This window comes from Tetrao urogallus (assembly GCF_951394365.1).
Source record: "Tetrao urogallus genome assembly, chromosome: 12".
Classification (NCBI taxonomy): Eukaryota; Metazoa; Chordata; class Aves; order Galliformes; family Phasianidae; genus Tetrao; species Tetrao urogallus.
Window position 1 is genome coordinate 6,069,370 of NC_136825.1, and position 20,933 is coordinate 6,090,302.

Genomic DNA, 20,933 nt, shown 5'->3' on the forward strand with positions numbered 1-20,933 from the left:
CGGCGGTGGCGGAGGAGGCTTAAAGCGTGCGCGCCGTTGGGCGGCGAGGGCGCGCTCACCTGGGCGCCGCTCCATGGGCTCCGCCGTCGCGCACGGCGGGGGCGCGGCGCTGCGAGGCGGCCGCCGGAGCTGCTGCGGGGCAGAGCCCAGGTGACCATGCGGGGGATCCGGGCTCGGCCGCCGCGCGCTTCGGGGAGCAGGTAGCACGCCAGGTGCACGGCGGAACATGGACTGTCTCCTGCTGGTCGTCTGGACTTTACCTGCCGCGATTCTCAGCGGCAGCTCCATGCAGTTCCCGACCTTCCTGTGGCTTGGAAACGCTGTAAAGGCAGGTCGAGAGCACTTTCTTTTGCAATCGCCTAGTGTACTTGCACAGCAGGTTACTGCACAGTTTCTGATGCCTTGTCTTTCTGCCTTCCCTTGTCAAGTGAATCTCGCCCAATACTTCTTTTCTCTCTCTCTCTTTTTTTTTTTTTTTTTCTCTTGCAGACCCTTCAGCTGTGTTGCCTCTGTTGCATGTCTCATGCAGCAAGTTTAACCAGTGACAGCATCAGTAGCAGTGAATTAAACCATGGTTTGTATTGCTCTTTCTGTATCTATGCATATGAACGTTTGTATAGACGCTTTTTTCTTGGTAGACTGAGCAGTTAAAGTGAAGAAGCTTCAGCGTTTGGGGAGCATAAAGTGAAAGTGAGTTGGCTTCTGTAAAACAGCTAACTTTGGGCAAAGACTGACTTGATCAGCTCTGTGTGCAAAGACTACAAGGAATGATGTCTACAGGCAAAGAGGATGAATAAATGAGATGGTAAATACATCCATATATACATATGCAGTTAGAAAGATGAATGTGTATGTAGCCACAACATCAAAACCTCATATATTTGTTATGGAAGCAAGGAGACAAAAGTAGTAAAAAGATTTGGGTGGGACAGCGGAAGTGGCACGCTGCAGGATAAGGGAGAGCAAACCTGGAGAGAAAAGGCTGTGTGATGAGAGCCCTGTTTGTTCCCAGGCTGCAGAGACTAGCACTTAGATGCTGATGACTTTGGGAAGGTTGAAGTGCAGTATGTGCTTTTTATTGGATGAGTGGGGAAACAAAGTACAATGGAGAACCATACCAGGGTGCAGGAAGGAAAATCCTCTTGCACCCATTGCCTGTTCACCAGGGGATTCCCTCACTCCAGCAGCTGCTTGCATTTTTTGGCCACTAGCCTGCTTAGCGTTCTGATTTCTGACGCTGATTAACGCTACTCAAGGAAAGCAAAAGCTCTTGATGCATTGTTTCCACTAAAGAGAAACAGCCTATCACTGCTTATGTGTTCAGCTTAGAGTGTACCCAATAAAATCTACTCAGGCCAGGAAATTGTATCTGAAACATCTTTAACAAGATAAGAAGGTTTTTTCTTCTTTTGTAATGGTGTTATTTCAATTGAGGGAGAGGAGTGAGTTGTCTAACTGTCAAATGCACAGGCATCTTTAAGGGTGCACAGAGATACAACTCAACAGCTCAGTGGGGCTGGGAAGCAGGTTATTCAGCGTACTTACTCACAGCACTGGGATTAGGCGCTAGTTCAGCAAATGACAAAAATTCAGAGCCTGTATCCAGGCTCTGTGTATGGACAGATCAAGAGCAGTGGTGATGGACTTCAGGCTAGGCACTTGCTTGTGAAGCTAGCTGAATCAGAGCCTCTGTTTTTTCCTTTCATAGTTTACTACAAGTAGATCTCAGCTAAGTTTTGTAATTTTTCGTGTATTTTATCCAAAACAATAAATTTCTTTGACATGCAATTAGCAATGGCTGACTAAAGGTTATTAGGTAGCATGTAATCTCTTTCTTCTGAAGGTCAGTTACAATTTGAAACCCAGTCTAATCAAGTCACTACAAAGAGATGAGGTCTCACTCAGTTAAGGCATTAATAAATTAATCCTTTAATCCATTTGAACAAGTGGTACAGTTCTACAAAGTCCCAGTCATGGTTTCCCCTACAGTGATACAATATTTACTGCATTCTTAGGGACCAAAAAAAAAAAAAAAAAAGCCTCAAACCAAAGCAGCCTTCACATTTGACAGCAATTAATACAGGGGGAGGGGAAAATCTACAGATCTGCTGGTGATGACAAATGTCTTCAGAAGAGTGATTGTGGGAATGTTCACAGCTATGCTACTTAGTCTGTACCTCTCAGTGGGGCAGAAAGGAAACAAACACTGTTTGAGAGGCTGTGTGACTTACAGGGTGAATACATGCAGCCAAGCCTATATACACATAGCCTGTGGAGCTTTCAGGCTATTCCCTGAATGGGGGAATTCTTCATACCATAACAAAAGCCTGCTGCTTGCTGTGTTAGAATGACACCGTATTTGCTGGATGCTAAAGCTGATGGCTAACTTTATCGTTACAGATTATGTCTTTGTGACACCCGTCAAAGTGGATGCCAGTGGATCATACATTTCACACAATGTTTTGCACAGTACTAGGAAAAAGAGATCAACTCACAGTTCAAGGAGTTCCTTGCACTACAAATTTTCAGCATTTGGACAGGAGCTTCACTTAGAACTTAAGCCTTCAACCATTTTAAGCAACAGTTTTGTTGTCCAGGTACTTGGGAAAGATGGAGTCTCAAATTCTCAGGAACATGAAATTGAGCAGTGTTTCTACCAGGGATTTATAAGGAACGATAGTACCTCGTCAGTAGCAATATCTACATGTGTAGGCTTGGTAAGTGTCTCTTTCAAACAAATCAGTACTCAAAACTATTTTCATACGTGGAACCATGGTTGTTTTGGCAAAGATCTTTATGTACCATATGCCATTTGGTGATTTTCTTAATACCACTGGTTGCTATTGCATTTAACAGAAGAGGTATAGGTATAGTTAATTAACTGTATCGCACCTTTAAGGATCTTTCAGGAAAAAAGCAGAAGACTGCTAGGCCTAGTAACTATCCCATAGAAGTTTTCGTTTCTTGTAGTTTGTGATAGTTTCTACCTGTTTTGCTTCCTCTTAAATAAATGTTCTTCCTGCTATTGTGAACTGCTGTGAATAAAGAAAAAAATCAAACTCCACACTAATGAGAAAAAAATGTATACCTAGTTTTGTCAACTGCTTTAAGGAAGGGTGAATTTCCTAACACAGCAGGAGTTATGAACCAATTTCCCTTAGCTTCCTGTGGCAATTCCAGCCTACTTTGGTTTATAAGTCTTGATGAGTTGATCTCTTATGAACATGTTAAATGCTGTCTTTGCATACATTCTATTAATGGCTGTTCATGAAAAATTACTATGCACAAATAATTTTTTTTTCCAAAATGTATTTGATAGTGCTATTTTCCTCCAGAAAGGTCTTTACTGATGTAATTCAGAATAGCTAGCTACAGAATTAATAGTTATTAATGGCTTTAAGGCAAAAGATCTTGCACTTCACAAATTTCATATGGACACAGATTAGAACAGTGACATTCAACAGTGCTAGGTTATATGGAGCTATCTTTATGCTGTATGGTTCAGAGGTCCAAAGGATATGTTGGGTCACCCTCTAGAAATCTCTTTTGCAAAGGTAATTGATCATAAGGGCTATTAAACTGCACGGTAAGACTAAAAGAGGGGCACTTCAGACGTCCAGTGTTCCTTTTGAAATAATAATCAGAGACTTGAGAAGAGGGTGGTTCACTAGGAAGAGCTGTTGAATACTGATAATTGGTTGAAATAGTCTGGTAATATTTTGAATGCTCTACTTAAATGCGTTGGTCACAGCAGTTAGATGAATTAGTATTTTCCAGTTCATTTGAACAGTTGCAAATGTGGCTTTGGAGCAAATGCCAGGAGCTGGAATGAATTTTTTTGTTTTTATGTTTGTAGTACTGAAGTGTCATTATCAAATGTGCTTAGTCGGGAATTTCTATGGAAACTTAATTTTCAAAACGAATAGGTATTATCACTTTTATTTAGACAAAAGCTGTTTTAACTTATTGCAGTGTTTGCCATTTCCTGTAAGGGAAGCGCTCTGCCTCTGTACAACAGCTGGAGTTTGGGTGATCTCCCTGTTTGGTCACGTTTTATTTTCTAACATGCATCAAGAGCTAAGTGGAGCTGGGCTTGTCATGTCTTGTCTGGAGAAGGAAGGTTCAAGTCTGCCTCGGGTCACAGAGAAACAGAATGTAGTGATCTTAACTGAGACTGAAATGGATCTTTTACCACTGTCTCGACATACAGGTTGTTATGACTGGTAAGCTTTACTTACAAAAGATCCAGAAACTGATCAAAAGAGAATAAATATTGTGGCTTCAAAAAATTTATTATGGCAGAACCTTTTCAGTATCTATGCTATTAGCAATTGGAATCTGTCTCCTTCTTTAATCAGTCCCAAGATTCAACATAGGTCACCTTAAATTGTTTTACTTCATTTACCAATTTAAAATAACTTTTAATAATCTCCTGCACAGTCAGTATCACAACATATAATTGTTCCTTTCTCCCTATCCTTTTATTAATTTCAGTGCAACTGGTGCCTGGCAGGAAAATTATCAACACAATTCTTAGTCTTTCAGCTTGCAAGACTGCTTTCTTAAAAATGTCTCATCAGCTGTTTGTAATGACAACCGCGTTGCTTTTTACTGTGATCCAAATTCAGTAATCATATGTTAAGTCTGGACGCTCTGCCCTGACCAGGAGAACCTTGTGAATAGCTTCTATATCCTCTTTGCACCAACTACTTTTGTCACTTGGTTGCCCTTCTTTCCTATTTGCTTTGTTCACTGCAATTAAACCGAAAGTGGTGTTTCTTCTATATGGTTGGTAGCACTAATCTTTCCATTGTTCCTTTCATTAGCAATAGCTTCTCTACAATAAAATTGCAGTGACCCATTCTTTCAGGCCTGGAACACCACAATGTGATTTGGAAGCAATTGCATTTCAATAGACTACAGGGACTCTTTGATCTAATTTTTTGGATGACCTAGAGTATTCAGTCATTCAGTTGTCTGTTATCTGCCATTGCCTGCAGAGTGGACTCTTGAGAGAGTCTATATGAATTGGTTTGTTAGACAGAATGACCTTAACTTAACACTGGAAAGGAGCAAGAATTTGTTGCTTCAGTATCATCTATTAAGATATGTGTGCATCTAACATTTTAACAGTTTAGATGACACTAAGGCCTCACATTTTCATGCTGAATTGTTGATCGGAAACCAAATGCTTCCATCCATCAAGATTATTTTCTCGATGGGTCAAAAGGCAAACTTGGATCCATGCTCTTTATCTGGTGTAAATTAAGTTAGTATTTTAGGATAATGCATGCACATTTGCTTTGAGTGATATCTCTTGCCTTTTCATCACCCAAATATTTAGGTACTTTGATTGTCAACAGGAAAATTCCTTTTTTTTCCCCGCCCTTTTTTCTTTATTCAGCATATGCCTTGCTTGCTGTACCGTGTTTTTCCAGTCTTTTTGATGAAATTAACTTGTATGCAGGAAATCTTGTTCAGATATTTCTACATGCCTGCTTCACCATCAGCCATTAAGTAACAGCATCATGCATACCTAATAATAAAGTGTGTAACATTTAGTAAAATTCAGGCTTATATTCTACATCACACAGATTCGCTCAGTTTATAAATGCTCAAAAAATGGTACTTTATGTACCTTCAAAAAAAAAAATTCTGGGCTGTCTGGAGAGAAGACAATATTAAAACAACTATGATAATTTTTATTTTTAATTTTCATATGTTTTGCTAATACATTCTTACTCTCAGGGCTGTTTCTGTTTGTTCAACTCTTTTAACTTTGGGTCAGTGAGTTCATTTACATTTGTAAATACAAAAGCAGTTTGTTCTTCTGGCATCATCACAATGTGGCCCAAATAGAAAATTGGGTAAAATTTTCAACTCCTTTCTTCACTGATATTCACTATCGCTTTTAATAAAACTCTTGTGTATGTCAAGCATGACTTTTTGGAGTTTCCTTCAATTCCTTGTGCTATCCCAGTGCGTACATCCAGGCTACTGGTTTGTCTTGCCACTTCATCTCACTTTCAATTCAAACTGCTCATTCTGCCCAAAATTATATATATTTTTTTCTGAAGTCCTGACTTAATTCTTACTTATTCAGATTAAAATTTGATTCCCACTATTGTTCAGTTAATATCAAATTACCTGTAATTGCCTTTAGTTACATAACTGGAACGCAGACTATGCCAAACGCTCATAATAAAGGGGTTTTCTGAAGGAGATAGTGTAGGCCACTGTTAGGATAAGAAAATCTTTTAGGAAGTATTCAATATGGCCATTTGTATTCTCCTTGCCCATCCTTTTAATCATGACATTCTCTCTCCTGTATTAAAAACAGATATTAGTGTCAGGTTCACCATCTTTAAACCCACTTCAGGATGACATTGTTCCTAAAAGCTTTACTACTCTCTGTGGTTTGATTGTCTCTTTTTATATACTTTTTCTCTCTGTTCTGTCTCTTGTATGGCAAGTTGTTTGCAGCACACACTAAACTGGGGCAGAATACAACTCAAGTTGTCTCAAGAACATAATCTGACTGCTGACATTCTTGAAAGTAATTTAAACATGTATTTCTAGGATCAGAAGTGATGTTCCCTTGTGAACAAGACCTTTCTCTGAAAGAGTCGAGGAAGTTTATAGCATACTCCAGTGCACAAGACATAGAATATTGATCATAATGAATGAGTTGGTTTTTATGTAACATTTGTGGGAGTGTTGCAGCTGTTTGGTGGAGGAGTCATGTATTAGGCAAACACAAAGCATGTGCCCCCTAAAGAAATATGTATACAACATGAAGGAATTCTCTTAGCTTTACATTATAATCAATTTAATGGAACAATAAAAGTCCCATAAAATACATAATTTTATTGCTTAGGCCAAATTCAACCCTAAACAAGTGCGCCAGTGTGGAGACCTGACAGACTGCTCCTGCTTATACTAGAGGAGAATATGTGCCATTCTGCCCTTTTATTTATGTGCAGCAATTAGAAGAGTGGAGTCAGCTTCATGCACTAGCCAGTGCCCTCCTTTGTTTTTGGTAAGATGTGATTGAATCTTTCATTATAAGGGGCCTCTTGTCTCAAATTCTGTTGTTTGTTAGTGTCTAGTCAAGGGAAGAGAAAGAGGAGGGAAGGATGAATCATGTTACACTCACTGAGCTGTCAGAGGAGTCTACGACTGGAGAAAGGGTTAGATGTAGTAGTGAGAGATAAACAGGAGATGTATTAATTCAATGGTAGTTGTGTGTACATGTCTGAGGGCAGGACTTGCTCAAAGTATCAAAGAAGCCACAAAATTAAAGCTTCTTAATGTAGTCTGGCCACCTAAGAGGCAGGCAGGCAAGGCAACTCATGTACCCATTCTTTGTAGTCATTTAATTGCACCCTGTATTAGCATTATTTAAGTTCATGCTAACAACAGTCTCTTATTCCCAGAGCTCACACTTTAAGTCCAATTAAGTATGTTGAGACAAATCCCAAGGTTCTTATTCAGACAAACTGCCGTCAAAATCAGTGAGCCAGGCTGCTGGTGAAAGTACAAAACAATTGCTGCTTATAAGGAAGTTCCTTTAGAAAACTACAGCTGTAAAAATAGGACAAAATTTGGCCCAGTAGGACCTCGAAAAGAAACCAAGCACAAAAATGACAATTTGACTTATTCTCAAAACTATTTTTAGGCCTTCCACAAGTCAATATGCAAATCTGTACTTTTGCTTTTACGTGGGAACAAAATGAACAGCATTGGAACATATGTTAACTGGCTTTCTTTATATTCACACACCATTACATCTCTGTCCCTTATAAAATTCAAACTGTTTCACAAGACCATCATTTTGTCCCCTGTCTTGATGGACATTGTGCCATTATTCTTCTCTTAATACAATCAAGAGGTAAGGAGGAAAATCATTTCAAGGAAAATGAAGTGACAGTGAGGAAAAGCCATATTCGTCAAGATATTTTAAATTATACTAGACAAATGCAGAATACTTCTGACTTCAGCCTTCTATTGACCTCCGATTGGAACTGAATTGCATGATGAATAGGTTATTGTTGATTACCCTTCTCTATAGCTGTCTGAAAAATTTTCTGTTTAACTCTGCAACACAAGGATTATGGTATCCCAGGCATTGTGAGCCAACTGATTTCTCATGGGTGAGAACTTGAATTTCAGAGGTTAAATGCTGTACAAGTAATCTGCCCACACTGGGCAGGAGAGGTGATAGCAGTAGTGTTTTTTCCAGGTTTTATAATAAAAAAAAAATTGCACACGCATAGAAGAAATACTGTGTCACTGTCCAAGAGCAGTTTGGCCCCATCTGCATGAACACAGTGGGCTGTCAGCATCCAACAGGTCTCAAGGCTGCCCACAGGAGCTAGCCTGTTCACTTGTTTTTGCCTGCTCCATTATTGCTTAACAGGAATTAACAATTAACAGAAATTGTTCTTTGGTGTCTCTCACACCAAACTTCAGCCTGTTATGAGCACCACTGCTTGCACCCTAAAAACAGTTCCAGAAACAGAGTTGTTGCATAAATAGGCAGTTTATCTTTCTTCTTTAAGAAGCAGTGATGCAACTTCTAAAGGAATCAGTAGACTTCATCTATCCTTGAAACATGAGCATTTTTCTTGCTATAGCAAAGTCTTTCCACAACTTTTAGTTCCCACAGTTTCCCTTAGAGAGTCAATCTGTTAGAGAGAAACAAGTAGTCAAATGCCTCCATAGGGGTCAAGAGAGGATGACCTGTCTGCACAGACTTGACCTCCTCATAACAGGATGTCTTTGATGTAAATGAGGATTTTTATTTTAAGTGCCACTATTTTTGTTTGGATCATACCATCTCTGCTGCTGAGATGCAACATATTCTTTTCTCCACAGCAGTGAACTGTTGAACATTCAAAGTCTTTCTCTATGTAGAAGCAGATTCTAAAAACTAGTAGCAGCTTTTTGTTACTAATAAACAAGGTTTTATTTCTTTTTCCTTCTTCCTCCACTTCAAAAGCATTTGAGGAAAATACCAGGTTTGCAGACTCAGAATCTAAAGCCTTTCACTTATTCAAAACAAAGTGACAGTCTGTGAAACTGTAGTTCAAGTCCATCTCAAGCAGCCCACTCCCAAAGTTCTGTACATGGCACACAGCAGTGGAAAGCAGAGGGGTATGCTGGTTGTGCCTTGACCATGCTATACAGCCCACTTAATTAGAACAAACAATAGTATCAAAACTGTTGTAAATCCTCTTTTGTCTTTCCCTCTAAGCTTTCTCCTTCCTTAGCCTCTCTGCAAAACCAGCATCCTGAGTATGACAGCTTTGTGATGTCTACGCTTGTGTTCAGTTGGGAACTTGACCTTGATTCCTGGTATTGCCAGCTGTGAGAGAATGACAGAGGCCTGTTATCACCTTCTGTGATTTGAAATTCACAGTTCTTGGATGGGGTACAATAAAAACTGCGACCTTGCTGTGCAATTGGCTGCTATGCCAATAATTTATAGTTGGTTCAGTAAGACAATTTCAGAGCTTTGTCTGATTTCATTTATGTATTTATAACTCTCCAAGGAGATTCTAGAAAAATACCTGTCTTCTTTTTGGAAATTTCAGTGTCCAACGATAAACTGGCAACAGCTCCACTGAGGTGAACAGCTTTGTTAGTTACTAGAAGTATTTCCTCTAACCTGACTCTCAATCATGCACAGAAGTTGTTGGTCTGTGAGACACATTTTTAAATGGTATTTTGTCAGTGAGTTAGCAGAACAGGGGTTAAACCTGGCTATCTCTGCGAGAGCTAAATCTACAGCAAGTTACACAACTGAAGTTCACTCTTCATTATCTTTTTCCTAAAACTCACTCATTTTGTGTTGGAAATGACTCTGACTAGCCCTTACATGGTATCTGAATTGAACTTTAATGTATAACTGTATTACAAACAAGGTCTTCCTCTGTCTTTTTGATCATGTCACTGGGAGCAGAAATGTTGGTTCTTTCTTGCCTTTTCTTATCCCATTTTAATCCCAATTCTGTTGCTGCAGGTCTACCATAAATTACAGTATGCAAAAGGAATTTCCTATTGATTTGCTCTGACAGTGAGTCGACCAGCTATGTGAATAGCTGATGGAAGCAGAACTTTACTTTGGTTCAGACAGCAGAGCATTGACTAAAGCTTTGAGGTAAACATTTACAGAAACCTGAAATCATAATGCCTTGCAGATCAACACAATTTACAAATGTATTAAGCTTCAGTACGAGCTTTAGTGTGTGTTAGAGACTCATAATAGTTTGACATCAGTAACCTTTTATTGTTTATCATGCTCGGAAGTCACTAAGAATGAGGTGAAGAAATGTCAAGTAATTAGGTCATATGCAAGTGAATGAGTCTTGATGGTTGGAGCTTAGTACCGTGGGAACCATTATTATCCAAAGTAATTTCTGGAAAGTTCAAATTAATTTCTTTCTTACAGTGTCCATAGGCTAGGGAAATCTACAAACAATTTATGCAGTCAGACAAAAATCATTTTCCTGAATCTTATATGTAGCTTCCCAGCTAGTTCCTGCCACAAAGTAGTGAAATAAAAAAAAAGTATGATGACAGAGGTAACAGGTCTTGAAGTTACTCTTACTGGAATAGCAACATTCAGCATTCACACATTTAGTTAAAGAGGAAGCTGAAGCAATAAAGTGATGTTTACTTATGGAGACAATAGGGCATTGCCTTTTCACTCTTCTGTGGCATTAGCATTTCTAGCTGCACTACTATGTACACAGCACACTCATGGCTTTATGCTGTGAGGACTGGATTCTTGCTGTTCACAGTGGGATCACTTGAAAGCTTGTGCCTGCCTGCCTAATATGTTAATTGAAGAACTTTTGTGTCTCAACATCTTTATTAATATTAATAGAATGAGATTTTTAATGGACTTGTACAAAATATGCTTGACCTAGCTTAAGCCCTCACTTTTGTTTTTATACTCTGCAGCACAGTGCAGCTTCCAACTAATTTAAGAATGTAATACTATATACTGTGTCAGAATACACAAACTAATGAAACAGGGATTACTCTTCAGATCGACAGTTTTTTTGCCATGAAATATAAAATTTATATCACACCAAAATATGATTAGATTTTTTCAAATAATAAAATTAAAAACAGATTTGCTTTCTCTTTCTGCAAATTAGTGCACTTTGGTGAGAACACTGAGCATTCTATGATTTAAAAATAATTCTGTCATAAGTAGGCTTGTCTTATGCTGTACTTTTTTTTTTTCTTCTTTTTTTTAAGAAAGAATTCACCAAAACAGTAGTTCTTAAATTCAGGCTAGACTAAACCTCAATAAGTATTTTCACTGAATATAGCTATTGAAGTACTACCTGGTAATGGTACAGAGTAGGTATGAAGGTGGTCAGAGAAGAAAGTTTAAACCTTTCTAAATATGTGGCTACCCAGTTTCATTTCCTGTTAACACTTGACAGAAAATTGTGCTATTTATTTTGGTTGATGCAAGTATAAATTAAAGATTGAAGTACAAACCTTGGTCTAGGGCCAGCCTGAATTTTCTGCAGCCTCCCGTGGAGCTGTGGATTACTATAATATGGATGAAAATATGCTTCTGTCACTTTTGCCCCTTTTTACTACTTCTTCTGACAGAGGATCATTCTACATTACACTGTTTATAATAACTGTCTGTAAAAACACTAGACACCAGCCTACCACAACAGTATCTCCAGTCCCCAGTTTCTTTCTCTGGTTACTGGCTATTCTTCATGCTAGAAACCATGCTGAAGGTTGTATGGATATATTTTGCATTCCCAAAAATGCGTACTGATGATCAGATTGTTTTCTTGCCTCTAGCAGCTAAAACCTCAGCAAAGGGGGAGGAAAAAGGAAACTTAGCAGGCTGAGACAGAAGTGTACAGCTCTAATCCCTGCAGCATGATATCTTCTACTGTCACTTATAAGTACCTGCTGTTTTTAGGGGCTTCATCTAAAGTTTATAATGAGTAATATGTTCTATAATTCTTTAGGTCAGAACCTGACCTCAAGAAAGTTCCCTTCTCTTCTTCCATCCTGGCCTTTGAATCAAGAGGCACACAGTACCTTTTTGGTAAAATTACTGTAATTACTACTTGGTTTAGAAATACATTTTTCAGAGGGAAGGTACTGCTAGTCTATAAGGAAAGTGCAGCATGTCAGTTTCCACTGGCAGACCCAAAACACATCTTGTAAGTAGCTCAAGGTAGAGCTGTATAAACAGATTACACTGAGTCAGGCCTACCTGAAAGGCAAAGAAACCAATCTGCAGACTGACCCTATCTTCTTCTCATGGCCTGCTCAGGCTAGTAACAGCCAGAAGTGAAATGAAGCAGGAATTCAAACAGCTTCCCAGAAAACCAGCAACATACTCAAAGATAAATAACTGGAAAGAGCTTACCTGGTCTAATCACAGTCAAATCCTGATGAAGTCAAGTGTGGCATTTGGATTATGTGGCACTTCACCTTCTGGATCTGACTTTTTGCATTTCACTAGCCAATAAAAAGAAAAAAAATTATGTATACATATGTGTATGTCTATACAAAAGCACTGAACTGGTACCCATGTTGATCTTGATTTTACAAAAGACAGCAAAATATTAATGCACTGTTATTTATGTAAAGTTGCACGGGGTAGTGCTTTTTAGAGCTGTTATCTTCTCTGCCATTAAATAGTGATACCATGTTCTAGCTATTTAAATGAACTCTTTCATGTCTCTTCCAGAAATTAGCTTAAATTTTAAGGAGAGAGTTGATGAGATTCATTTCTGGTTGGTTTTCATAGTAAGTGGCTGGATGTAAAGTAGCTGCAAAAACTGACTGTGACATATATTATTCTGGCATTACTTCAATCGTTATGTATTAGCATATGCTAAAGGAAGAACTTATTGTGTGAGTTCATAAAGTATCTTATACAATTGATTTACTAATACAAAAAAAAAAAATGAGATAGATTTAGGATTGATTGATAATAGCATAAATGTTTTCAAAAAAATATGTCCAATATCCTCCTTTTGAGGAGCACAAAGAGAGGAGCCCAGGACAGGAGTCATCAAGTGTGAAATCACGGGCTGAAACTATTTCAACAAGAGTGGGAGTGTAGTTTCAGCTCTCTCTTATCTTAACTGCATTCCTTATGTACACTAACTTTCCAAAGTGAGATGTGTGATTGATTCATAGCAACTGATGGGCAGTTTAAAATTACAAAGCTTTCAGTTTCCTGGTTCCCTGGCAGATAAGGAGGGTGGGCGTTTCCTGATTATATGGTATATATTCAAAATATTTCAGTTCCCCATGGTGCTATTTGTGACTAATTTACTTCTATAGGACATTAACAGTGCTGGTTTTACTTTGTGGGAGAAGTGTAAAGTGTAACATAATGTGACGAGAGGAAGTGTTTCACAACAAGAGGTCTTTCTGGCTTTTCCTCTGTTTATGTTACCACATGGAAAGAAGGAAAGGTGGAGTAAATGACTGATGATCCACATGGATTGCATGAACAATCCCATCTTTAGTCATGACATATTAAGTTGGGCAAATTCACGCTGAGAAGTGTAAAAACCGCATTTTAATTCCTAGAAACATGTAAGATCTTGTGTAGGAAAATGCGTAGAGATGAATAGCACTTGAATACCTTCCTGTCACTGGTCTCTTGGCAGGCAGTGCAGGTAGAGACCCCTTAGCCAGGGAAAGCCCAAGTGACCACTCAGCAGCCAGATGACTTTGGGGACAAGTCAGAGGTACACTAATGTGAGAGATGGGCTTAGGACAGGATACAGCTGAGAAGTTAGAATGCAAGAATAGTAAATCACGAGTGTTCACTGGGGCTCTTGTGTTCTGTAGGGGCAGGCTGGAGCAGGGAGCACAAGCAAGCCCTGGGATAGAAATGAGACTGAAGTGTCTGTAACTCTCACTCACTTCCACGATGTCCCAGAGCCTCTGTAAACCTGACAGCACATTCCTCTTCTTGGAAGCTTTTTTTCTTAACCTGCATTTAACCTGACCTTTGCTTAACCTACTGTTCAGTAGATTCATTGCAGAAAGAAGGTCAGGTTGCCTAGGAAATTTTGCATGCTAAATCTTCTGCTGATTTTCTTTTTTTAAGCCATCCTTTTATAACTTCGCAACATGTTAAGATGTCAACATATTCCATAGGATTTTATCTCCCTCGACTTCCCTGCATTTTTGTTCCATGTAGAAGGTTGATAGTGCTTATCATTGTGGCAACACTTATGGCAATAGATTTCCAGGTTTCTTGGACCAATTTAATACAGACAATACCTCACAGAACAAAAAGTTACTTTTGAGTACAACCTTCCCTTTGCCATTTTATTTTTCTTGAGGTCTCAAATATCCTCAGAAGGTTTCTTTGATCTCTGGAGCTCCACAAAATATATTAGGAAGTAGTACACTGAGTAGTACACTCTACTGTACAAACACTTTCATGAATGCTATTCACTTGCTTGAAAAAAAGAAATCACTATTGTGTGCTTGCTGAAACAGGAATCAAAGGCCTGTTTTTTTGGATCAGTTTTTATAAGTCTGTGTAGAAACAGAAATCTTTGTCTTCTCCTCATGCTCTTTTTTGTACTCTGTTCTTATCACTGATTTTCTGAGGTACATGATGGAGCTAGTTTTGTTAATGAAAAATATGTAACTATTTCCATGCAGTCTTTCATATTTTTCTCAAGACTCACCTCAACTTAATTCACTAGCTTATACTAAAGTCTACTTATAGGAAAATCAGAGTAACCTTTCATAACCACTGTAATTCTGCAGGCCTAGTAAGGAAGGCTGAGTCAAATACAGATCTGAATACTTACAAACCATTATGTTAACAGTCCAGATGCTGGTTTAGACTTGTGTGTTGCTCTCTGACCCTATCAGCAGATAGGATGTTGTAATGCTATAGTGGGATAGTAATAGCAGGTCTTTAGCTACAGCAAATGAGAACAAACACAAAAGCAGCCACAGACACAGAAATGAAGGAAAAACGTTACTTACGTTTAGAAGGTTTCACATAGGCAGGGATCTCTATCAAAAGAAACCCTTACCTCCGCTGCCAATCTTTAAATAAGGTCTGGGAAGGGGTGGATCCTGGCTCCAAACCTTCCAGACACTCAGATGCATTGCATGCACCTGAGCTCCCCTGGGTTGGCCCTGCCTTCCCACCAGGTGTTCAATCCCTGTTTTAAGCCATGACTTAGCATTTCCACTACAGATGTCAACAGATGTAAATTGGTGTGTTAGAGTGAGAAGGGGTGAATTTAACTCACTTTTTACTGAAAATATGGACCAAAATTAAAGCAGCATTGTTATCATCTCAATTTTAGGAGGACTGTCTTGACACTGTGTCATATTTCGTACCTCACCAGAACATACTGTAGTGATTTTTGCACGAGATTAAACTTGCTTCTATTACAGGAATTACTGCAATTAGAAAATTTTACTGAAAATAATTTCTCACCAAACTTTCATTTATAAGAGTATCAAATGCTTTTCTAAAGGGGACAAATTCACCCAGGTTTTCTGCTTTTAATTTCACTAGTAAAACCAGCAAAAGAATTGGCATGCTCACCTTTGTGCATCATTCCCTTATACTAAAAAATAGCATAATTTGTGGGAGAGAGTATGGATGAGTGCACAGTTCTGAAGCAGAACAGGAATGAGGCAGTACATGTGGGCTCCACTGTTTGCTAGCTTGTTGCATTTGCCTACAATTAAGGAATCAAATTTTTGGACCCATGGTATACTTGACAATATAATGTGAATGCAGGTTGTAAGCTGTGCCCAGAAATATGTGGGCATATTTCATGACATGGACTATAGATGGCAGTTACTATATTTGGCTTAGCAAATAACTCACTTCTTAATCAAATGTCCGTTCTAAACTAAGACCTGCAGACTAAGGATGTCTGTATGGCTTACTGTCTATCTGACTTCCACATGGAGTTGTCCTGGAAAGGTTTCTTGTGTTGTGACCAACTGAGAAAACGGTGAGGCCTAAATTTAATTTGGTGATATGCTGCTGCCCTGTTTCAAGTTAATAGTATGAACTGCCTTTGAAGTTTTACTGATTTGTCATTTCTTAGAAAGAAAATGCATTATGGTTTAACCTAGCAGGTGACAAAGCATCACATACTCATTTGCTCACTCCTCCCTTCCCCGTGGGATGGGGAAGAAAATCAGAAACAAAGTAGAACTTGTGGGTTGAGATAAAACTATTTACTAAGATAAAGAAAAGGAAAAGGATAATGATTATGACTTCATATATATAAATGCGTATAACAAGTGATGCAAAAGCAATTGCTTATGGTTGCCACCCCCAACGAATGCCCAGCTAGCACCCTGAGCAGCAGAAGAGAGAGAGAGGTGAACTCCCACTCCCTTCCAAACTTCTTCTACATGTTGTCATGTGATATGGAATACCTCTTTATCCAATTTAAACCAGCTATCTTGATTCTGTTCCCTCTCAGCTCCTTTGGGCCTTCAATGAGAATGGCCTTGGCTCTGTACAACAGAGCTTAGCAGCAACTATAAACATCAGTGTGTAATCAGCATTGTTTTTCTCCTGGAACCAAAAACATAGCATCATACCACTCTTGACGAAAACAATTCCATCCCAGCTGAAACTAAGACAGTGTGATTCAGGCTACTGGCCTGCTTTGAAAATGTTATTACAAGCAAAAGCAGAGGCTAAGTTTATTCTTTCCCACTCCTCCTTTCTTGTCAATGCTAAATAATCACATTATGTATGGCCATGTGTAAAGCAGCCAGGATTACAGTAAGGGAATTTCTTGTTAGGAGCGACCCTATCAAACCTCAGACTCCAGTGGATGTGACCACTTTTCTGGGTCACATAATGTATTAGCACTCAGGTTCTTGTGATGGGGACCACATGGCAGAAGTCTACCCAGTGATGTGATGAGACACAGATGGTGGTCAGAGCTGTATTTGAGCAGCATGTCTTCGGGCAGGGCGCTTACCAGTGCAGAGTCCGGCTAAGTGGCAAGTACCTAGCTACTATGGGTTTGTGTGCTCAAGCTGCTGAGTGGCACCCTGAAGGTTGGGGCTGCAGCAGGAGAAAGGCCGTGAGCTTCTATAGTGAGGGACATAGAATCATCTGACTGGTCAAATGTGTGTCTTTGCAATTTTTTTGAGCATTTACAATATAGAATATACTATCCTGCCTTTCAAACTGATAAATAAGGAGAAGCTGTATGACAAAGAACTGGGAGCTGAATCCAGATAACGCAGGCATCAGCTTGACGTTCTCATCCTCGGGCCATCTTTGCTTCTTGTTTTCCATTCCCTTAATGGCCTAAGATCTTTTATTCCACTCCTTTTCTCCTTCCCACGTAGATATTTCAACATATGTATGTCTGTGTATGTGGAATATCAGCAAAGCTGATACTTTATTCCCTACAGAGTTCCTTGTGACCACTCTCTCATGTAACTAATCCATAGCAATGTATACTCCAACAAGGAAAATTAAAAGGTTGGGAACCACTGACCTAACTTCTTAGTAAGCAATACAGCTGGCAATCAGATGTAACCCGAGCTCCTCACTATTGGAGCTGCCTGAGCTATTCATAGCAAAATAAAATTGCTATGGGAATTGAACTGGATTTATTTTGTTTGAATGCAAATTATCGCGGGTCAGACAGGCTCAGATCTTCTGCCCCCTCAAATGCATTTGCATCAGCTCTGCCAGGCCAGAGCTTTTATCTGGAAGATCTTCACTGGGGAAAAGTAGGCATGGGTAGCAAACTGTCACTGTCTAGAGTATTCCCTGTGGATCTTTGGTGCGGTCAGTGTAAGTCACTGAGCAGAGTGAAGTGTCTGCTGTCAGCTAGCGGTGTGCTCAGTGTCTTGGCTGCAACTTCAACAGGGTGTCTTCAGGCTTGTCTGCCACTCTCATTCATGATACATAAAGTTCTGAAAGGAATAGCTGCCAAAATCCTAACATCACCAGAAAAGCTGAGTTTTCACTAAAAAAAAAAAAAAAAAAAAAAAGACTATGATTCCCATACACACAATCATAAAATAGTAAAAAAAAAAATTAAAGATTCATCCAAAATGGTTCAAGAAATCAGAAAGCAAACAAAACACCAAAGACCTTCAGCATTTTGTTTTAAAATCTCACAGTTTACAGTATTGTTTCCTGTGAGGCCTGATTTATGACTTGTAGTGTTTAGAGTTACATGTCCGATAGGAAGGAATGTTGCTGATCGGAAACAAGCAAGCATCTGCTAATGCTAAATACCTATGGAAAAGAATTTCCAAGTACTGGTTTTAGTTATTTATCATCATCATTTGTATTTTTTCTTTAAGCAGTCCTTTTTCAGTGTCATTATTGTTTAAATAATGTTACTGGTTTTGCCTTTATCACAATTGCAGGATCGGAAGATTCATTCAGAAGCCATACAGTTTCCCTAGAATATTAATACGTATTAATCCCATCAACATAAAACTAATAAGCTGTGCATGAAGGAAGAGAGTGTTTCCAGTGCATTTTCATTGCACCTAGTCCTTTGAGTAGGTATTTTGAAGCCACATTTCAAAGATTTGAGTAGAACATAATGGTACTTTAATTTTGTTCTGCCACCCAGAGTGAGAGGACAAGGATATCTGTGCCTTCTGTGCTTCAAAATTTCCAGAAGGTAGGGCTCCTCTCACATGCAAAGGGTTCCATTAAGCCCTGATCCAGCAATGACCTTTCTTACATGCAAGTTTAGGAGACTAACTAAACTATCTTCTGAAGTCAGTTGGTTTATTACTCTTGGTGTGCCATAAGTAACTAATCAACTGTAAGACAGTACATGACAAATATGGGCTGCCTCTTTTTAGGAAAAGTGAAACATAAGTGTATTCATAAAACAATCCTGCTGTTTCCTGTTTACTTTGTGTTGGATTTTAGAACTGTCATAACTAATAAAACATCAAGATTTTATCTCACAGTTGCAGGGATTTGCTTAACCAGGCAGTACCCAATTGCTTGTACAGCCACCAAATCTTAATTCAAGTTGTTGGTTTTAGCTAATTGCTTTCCAGAAACATTATAACAAGCCAAAAACTCAGTCAGTACCAATACTGATGGAACTGCTAATGAAGTGATCTTGAGTGCTGCTTGGCAAACCTTTGGCACTTAAATCTTAACAGTCTGTCCATGGTGTCATAATGCTGTAGTCTACATGAGTATTTTTATTCTGTCTATTTAAGATGACTGCTTATGTGGTTTTTTTTTTTTTGCTGTTTGTTTTGTTTTGTTTTAACATGAGAAATGAGGAAGCTCAGGTACTTAAGAGCATGTATTTAATCATTGGCTAAACAATGAAATTTATGTTAGTTCTAGAATATCTCATTACCCTGCAATGAATACCAATTTAATACATCTAAGACATTTAAATACCAATGTGAGTGTTTTTTTCCTCAATGAAGGAAAAAACAAGAGTATTTCCTTATTTGCCTTATGTTGACAGAGGATTGCAAAAAGATGTTTTAAACAAGTTCAGTCAACTGCAAAAATACAAAGGCACTATTCAGAGATAAGGTTGTCTTTGTTCATTTAGGAATAATTAAAGACATGCAATTTTGTTATCTTGTTTTAGTAATTGCTGAATGTTCTGCATTGCACTTCTTTTGAGCAGCCATACAGAGTAGTCTTTCATGACTAACTCAGATTGCAGTTTCAACTTCTTACTTTCTTTCTGTCAGATCCATAGATAATAAAATGCTATGTTGTTACGAATCCCTAACATTTCGTATTTGCAAGAAATCTACATTATGTTGGAAAACAAAGTAAACTGAGTTATTGTATGATTCCTTTAAAACCTAAAGAAACATGTGATCTTCTGTGCAATTATTAAGTTGAAATAGGCAACCAGTGATTCTAATGCTTCTTTGATGATAAAAATACTTCAGTATGTATAAAGTCCATTAACTTAATCTAAACATTTGCTGTGGTACAGAGCCAGATATTACAATCTGGTGAAAATCAGGAAAGGTCTGCTGAGGTTATTCTCATTAGCCAAGGACTGAGACCAATAAAATATTACATTTGTACTTGCCTGACTGGGATAGTCATTAGAAACTGCTCTTGTACAGACTTGATACTTTTCTGAAGAATGGATGAATTTGTTTGGCAAACATAAAAGCTAGGGAAAAGTTTAGTTAATTTGAATTCTCTTTTGTTTAGTGTGTTCGCATGACTTTGTGCTGCCTGGTTTGGGATAGGATCAAAAATGAAAATGCTCCGAGTTTTACTCGTGGGATCTCTGACTTCAATAATGCCTGTATATTATTGGAAACCTCATGAGAGTCCATTCTCACTACTTTCCCAGAACATTTTCTTTCCCAAACTGGTATAAATGCACCCTGAAAATGTTGCAGTCCAGAGACAATGTTCAGTTCAACAGGAGCTCCTGGATGTCTAGCATGGAAAATCATGGATTGTGTCCCTGTTGCTGTGCCTCAGAACCTTCTTTAATTCACCCTGTGCTTCAACAACATGGGCACATGGCTGAAATGCCCTTCTGAGGGGAGCAGAAGCACGATATGGAGACAAAATATGCCTTAACTCTGTTAGCTGCTGCTGTCTCCATTGCAGCTACAACCCAGAAGGCTGGTCATAGCAGAGTGAACAAACTTCTTTAATTACCGTGATATACTGCCATTGGTTTGGCTGTTTGCTCACGCTGCTTCCCAAGGGTAAAGATATCTTTCACCTCTGCTATACTTGCTGCAATTCAGCTCCTTCATTCTGCTTTGCCAGATATGTAGCATGTATTTTTTCTACTCACTTTTACATCTTAATTTGCTCATTTTTATTATAGTTTCCAGAGCACTAACATTTTGACCCTAACCTGAGAGGTACTCAATAACCCATCTCTCAAAAAGTCAGTTAGTGATAT

General features: G+C 38.7%; 1 protein-coding gene across 2 annotated transcripts in view; it reads left to right on the plus strand.

The window, feature by feature from the left end:
• Positions 1 to 217: 217 nt before the first annotated feature.
• Positions 218 to 20,933, plus strand: part of ADAMTS18 (ADAM metallopeptidase with thrombospondin type 1 motif 18) — a gene marked incomplete at both ends in the record, with an annotated part of 66,648 nt that continues 45,932 nt past the window's right edge. The window contains 3 exons of one of the 2 annotated variants that reach the window (XM_079541421.1): positions 218 to 379; positions 490 to 574; positions 2,401 to 2,717. In XM_079541421.1, the coding sequence (XP_079397547.1) occupies positions 227 to 379; positions 490 to 574; positions 2,401 to 2,717 (555 nt within the window). The remainder of the gene's footprint in view (positions 380 to 489; positions 575 to 2,400; positions 2,718 to 20,933) is intronic. The other variant, XM_079541420.1, reaches the window with a different exon arrangement.